At 44.2% G+C, this 5,924-nt stretch overlaps 1 protein-coding gene across 1 annotated transcript; it reads left to right on the top strand.

Annotated features, from left to right (window-relative positions):
- Nucleotides 1–2,349: 2,349 nt before the first annotated feature.
- Nucleotides 2,350–2,697, top strand: LOC150036103 (uncharacterized). The gene has a single exon (XM_090313566.1). The coding sequence runs from the start codon at nt 2,350–2,352 to the stop codon at nt 2,695–2,697; it is 348 nt and encodes a 115-aa protein (XP_090169692.1).
- Nucleotides 2,698–5,924: the final 3,227 nt, after the last annotated feature.

Genomic DNA, 5,924 nt, shown 5'->3' on the forward strand with positions numbered 1-5,924 from the left:
CCGGGTTCATTCGCGAAGTTAAATATCCAACATGGATAGCCAACATTGTCTCGGTTAGAAAAAAGAATGGATAGCTTCATGTTTGTGTAGACTTTTACGACCTAAATAGCGCATGCCCGAAAGACGATTTTTCATTGCCCATCATAGAGATCATGGTCGATGCGACAATGGGACATGAGGCCTTATCCTCCGTGGACGGATCTTCCAGGTATAACCAGATACGAATGCCCCTCGCAGATGAGGAAATGACATGCTACTTATCAATGTGCCATGTAGAAGGTGTTTGACGATATATTGCACAAACACGTGGAGTGCTATGTGGATGACTTTGTGGTCAAAACCAAGCGACGACATGACCATTTGAAAGATCCTAAGAACCGTGTTCGATCGCCTACGAAAGTACCAGTTAAAGATGAACCCCCTCAAATGCGCGTTCGACATAACTTCAGGAAAGTTTCTAGGCTTCGTTGTGAGACATCAAGGGATAGAGATAAACCAATCTAAGATCGATGCCATCAAGAAGATGCCAAGGCCAAGGAATCTACATGAGTTGAAAAGTTTGCAGGGACGTCTGGCCTACATCCAGAGGTTTATTTCTACCCTGGCAAGGCGGTGTCAACCCTTTCAAAGACTGATGATAAAGGGAGAGAAATTCGAATGGGATAAGGCCTGCTATAATGCTTTTGATAGCATAAAGAGGTACCTGATTAGCCCTCCTTTCTTAGGAGACCTAGTAGAGGGCAAGCCATTGATACTGTACATTGCAGCGCAAGAGAGATCACTGGGGGCATTATTGGTAAAAGAAAGAGAAAAGGGAAAAGAACGCGCTCTCTATTACTTAAGTAGGGTCCTGAATGGAGCTGAGAGCAATTATTCCCCTATAGAGAAGACGTGCCTTGCGCTCTTCTTCGCCATAGATAAGTTGAGGCACTACATGCAGGCCTTCACAGTCCATTTAATTGTGAAAGTCGATCCCATCAAGTACGTCTTATCCAGGCCAATCATCTCGGGACGTTTAGCCAATTGGGCAATCATGCTTCAACAGCACAACATTGTTTATGTACTGCAAAGGGTAGTTAAAGGGCAGACATTGGCTGACTTCTTGGCAGATCACCCAATTCCATCGGATTGGGAGTTAAGTGAAGACTTGCCCGATGACGAAGTTCTCTTTCCAGAAACCTCAAGGCTGTAGGTCATGTTCTTTGACGGTGCAGCACGAAAAAGTGGTGCGGGGACAGGTATCATCCTGATTTCGCAAGAAAAGAACATGCTGCCTTATAGCTTCACATTTTCCGAATTATGCTCAAACAACGTCGTTGAATACCAAGTCTTGATAATTGGTCTCCAAATGGCCTTAGAGATTGGAGTAGCTTGTATAGAAATCTTCGGTGACTCAAAGTTGATAATCAATCAACTCTTATGCCAGTACGAGGTGAAGCATGACGACTTGAAACCCTACTTCACGTACGCTCACAAGTTGATGGAGAAGCTCGAAAGCGTGGCATTGGAACATATCCCAAGGACAGAGAACAAGAAAGTGGATGCCTTGGCAAACCTAGCCACTGCCTTAACGGCCCTGGATAATGTGCCCCTTAATATATCGCTTTGGCGGAGATGGGTTGTACCTCCGAGTGGGACTACATATGGGGAAAGAAATGCGATATCAGTCTACCTAACCGACAAGGAAGATTGGCGGTAGCCCATCATAAATTACCTTGAGCATGGAAGGCTCCCGAATGACCTCCATCGTAAACTCGTGGTTTACAGGAGGGCCGCGCATTTCATTTACTACAAAGAGGTCTTATACCGTCGATCCTTTGAAGGACTTTTCCTTCGATGCCTCAGTAAAAAAGAGTCAGCGAAGGCTTTGGAGGAAGCACACTCAGGCGTATGCAGTGCACATCAAGCTGGACCAAAGCTACAATTCCAGCTGAAAAGAATGGGTTACTATTGGCCGAGAATGATCCAGGACTCAATGGATTATGCAAAGAAATGTGAAGCCTATCAATATCACGCGAATTTCATTCATCAACCGCCCGAGCCTCTACATCTGACCATAGCCTCGTGGCCTTCCAAAGCATGGGGGCTTGATCTGGTCGGCTCTATAACACCTAAGTCATCAGCCGGGCACTCTTACATCCTCACAGCCACTGACTACTTCTCAAGATGGGCTGAGGTTGTGGCGCTAAGGGAAGCTAAGAAAGAAAACGTGGTGGATTTTATCCGCACTCATATCATTCATCGATAGATATTCCCCATCGGATCGTGACGGATAACGGAAGACAATTCTCCAATAGCTTGACGGACAGGTTGTGTGAAAAATTCAAATTCAAGTAGTACAAGTCATCCATGTATAATGCTGCTGCAAATGGGTTGGCTGAGGCATTTAACAAGACATTATGCAACCTACTGAAGAAAATTATTTCCAAGTCGAAGAGAGATTGGCAAGAGAAGATTGGTGAAGCGTTGTGGGCTTATCGCACCACTCACCGTACCCCTATAGGAGTCACTCCGTACTCTCTCGTTTATGGGGTAGAAGCTGTCCTTACTTTGGAAAGAGAAATTTCATCGCTAAGAATGGCGGTGCAAGAAGGGCTCACTTCAGAGGACAAAGCTAAACTGTGGCTCCAAGAGTTGGAAGCACTGGATGAAAAACGATTAGAAGCTCAACTAGCATTGGAATGTTACCAGGCGTGAATATCTAAAGCCTTCGATAAGCATGTAAAGCCTTGATTCTTTCAAGTCGATGATCTAGTGCTCGTCGTAAGGAGACCAATTATCATGACAAGACATATGGGGAATAAGTTTACACTTAAATGGGATGGACCCTACATCGTCAAAGAAGTCTACACAAATGGAGCGTACAAGATAGTTGATCAAGATGGGCTAAGAATTGCCCCAATCAATGGCAAGTTTCTCAATAAGTTTTACGCTTAACAAATGTTAAAAAAAAAAAAGAAAAAAAAAACCTTTGTACGAACTACGTTACGACTTGATCCCTATCATTATAAAGGGTACGTAGGAAACTTAAAGAAATTTTAGTTCAGTCGCACATAAAAAAAAAAAAAAAACCTTTGTACGAACTACGTTATGACTTGATCCCTATCATTATAAAGGGTTTGTAGACAGCTTAAAAGAATTTAAGTTCAGTCACGTGATTAAATATATATATATATATCTGTGTGTGTGTGTGTGTGTGTGTGTGCATGTACATGAGTTCAATAAGAGATAAGCAAATAGGAGAAGCGAAAATTTAAAGGAGGAAATAACAAAAAAAAACACTTTCATATAAGAGACTTCAGTGCTACAATAACCGAATCTAGTAGTTTAAAAAAAAAAAAATTCCAAGGCCACTGCCTGAGGAACACCTAGTCCAATAGAAAAAAAAAACAACGTCAAATCAAGGTACCCAGTTGTAGCTCCCCAACTTCTGCTGCATGGCTTTTAACACATGACGTAGGGCATCCAGACATCCTTGTCAGAAAGGATTGGGGTGGTCTCAAGCTCATTTATCACCTCTCGCATCTCCGAGGCCTCAAGCATATGCTGAGTCAAAAGACCCTCGCTCTCGAAAATCAGTCGCGATATTTCGACCCATTCAGCCCTGATGACCTCCAACTTGGCTAACAGTTTCTCTTCTTCTTGTAAGGCTCGAGAGTCGCGTTCAAGGAGCGCTTTTCGTTTAGCAAAAGCACTACTCTACTCGTACAGTATCTTCTCCAGATCAGACTTGGCCTCCTCTAAACGTTGCTCCTTACTTGTCTGAGTCAACTGAGAGGAATAGGATAACTGGAATTGATTATATTTCTCCACGTTTCGGAAGTACTCATCTACAAGTTTTCTGAGAGGATGGAGGTTGGCACACAAATGTCGAAAATGGCTCGAAATATCTTATGCGTTTCTTTCTCTAGACTAAGAACCTTCTCAAAAGGAGTACGGATGATCTTCTTGTGCATAGTCTCCCACATGGTCGTGGTTGCATGGCGTCGGATGTCGAAAACCACAGTGGCAGCACAGAATTCAAAAATCTCAAGAACGGTCGTAGGTGGTGCCCTATTTGCTCGCCTCGGTAGGTCACTGTCACTTGGATTTTCCAAAACCCTCGACGCTTCTTCGGGTTGGAGAATACTTCCTGCCACAGGCGCCAATGGGCAACTAGTTTTCTTGGCTACTAAATATGACGTTTCAATGTTCTCGACAACCACTGCCTCATTTGCACGAGGGACGTCTCCGAGGACAGCACGTGCTTGACAGGACTTGGGCACGGGATCCACTAGCAACGCTCTAAAGGTACCAATTCCCTCAACGATTGAGTCAACGACAAAGGGCCCATTAAAGATTCTTCACTTCGTGATGCTTCAAGTCCTTGGAAAGAAAGGTTCAGAGGAGACTACAAAAAAAAGGGGAGACTGAATGTACACCATGAAAAATATATATATAATAATAATAATATAAAAATTTGTGAGTTGAGATCGTTAGGAGCGACCGGATCATTCTGAGCCCGCTCAAAAAAATTGGCATCCGATGCCCTGTGTTTTTTGGAGCATCGCTTCCAATAGTGGTCGCGGGTACTACTTCGATTATCCTTCTCAATCGGTTTGGAAGCGTCTTTTTATGCGATCGCTGCTGCCCCTTCAGTTAGGCGAAGCTGCTTCCCTCCATGGTTGGTTCCTTTACCTTTGGGTAATCTTGGTGGCGCTGGAGGAGGAATAACACTGGTCACTAACAGATGACGATTCTCTTCGAAGTAGTTCCCATGCTTCGTTAACCACCAATCCTTGAATCGCGGGGTAACATGGGTGTGCAGATCCAATGTACGAACTGGCAAGAATACCTGAGATGAGGGCTTACATCTCATACACACTCTCTAGTAATATAAAATTGAGCATGTTCGGAATGTCCTACATTATTCGGAATGTCCTGATGAAAGCCAAATTGTCGACCAAAGCGAAAGGGACTATACGACTCTATAATTCGGACATCCTAACATTGGAAGGATAAGTAACCTGATCGCATGCTGGAAAAATAACTGGACTTCGGGAGAGGTAGGTCTCTACTATCAGTTAGGCATTCATGCCTGCTCTTTTTGTGAATGCTTGCATGCCACTGAATACTTGCGCCGCTATGGATCAATTCACGTGCCTCGTACTCAAAGTAAATTGAGCCGCCTTCGCCAGAAAAGTGGGCCATCTCCGAACCTCTAACATCTGCAGGAACGGGGTAATGTGTGTCGAAGTAATGGGCCAGCCAACCATGGACATAATGCATGGGGAAGTGAAAGTCCATATGCTCGATGGGGTACGAAGCCTCTATTATCAACCCTAGGCCGTGATAGATGTTGGCTAAGACTGGAACAGCGAGACTATAAACAGTTTCGTGAGCCATCAAGCAAGCCATTCTAAAGACCCCAGGGCGAAGATAACCTCCCTTCTGGGGAAATACAAAAAGACATAACCAGCAGGATAGAAAGGCGGCCAGATAGGTCTTGTCCTTCAACTCGTCTCCTACCTCTAACTCCGCGAATAGCATGTTCTCCCTGCTCGACCAATCTCGAAACATGATCTACGTACCGTCAGGATTTTTAGTGGACTGGGACCGAGAGGCTTTCTTTTGCTTCTGTGTAATGGGCTTGTCATATTTGCGAACCCCCAGGAACCAAAAAGAGATCCATGAGCTGATAGACACTGAGGAATCATGTTTCGTGAGAGTCATGCGATTTTCTCTTTGTGAGCACACTATCAAAAAATACACCCGAAAAAGTTGTTTGCACGTTTTCGGCAAGTACTTCTCTTTGTCACGGTGACCAGTTAGCTCTTTGATGGAGAGAATCATTTCTTCGTAAAAGCTTCCTTTGATCGGAAGGCCCCTGAACAACCAGAGGGCCAATAAGGAAATTGATGCTTTTTCCGCCATAGTATGAAGAG

This window comes from Benincasa hispida, chromosome 5 (genome assembly GCF_027475165.1).
Source record: "Benincasa hispida cultivar pf3 chromosome 5, pf3_genome.v1.1, whole genome shotgun sequence".
NCBI classification, from domain to species: Eukaryota; Viridiplantae; Streptophyta; class Magnoliopsida; order Cucurbitales; family Cucurbitaceae; genus Benincasa; species Benincasa hispida.

Excerpts from the sequence above, each read along its gene's own strand:
- LOC150036103 (XM_090313566.1), top strand. The coding sequence starts at position 2,350 with ATGTATAATGCTGCTGCAAATGGGTTGGCTGAGGCATTTAACAAGACA.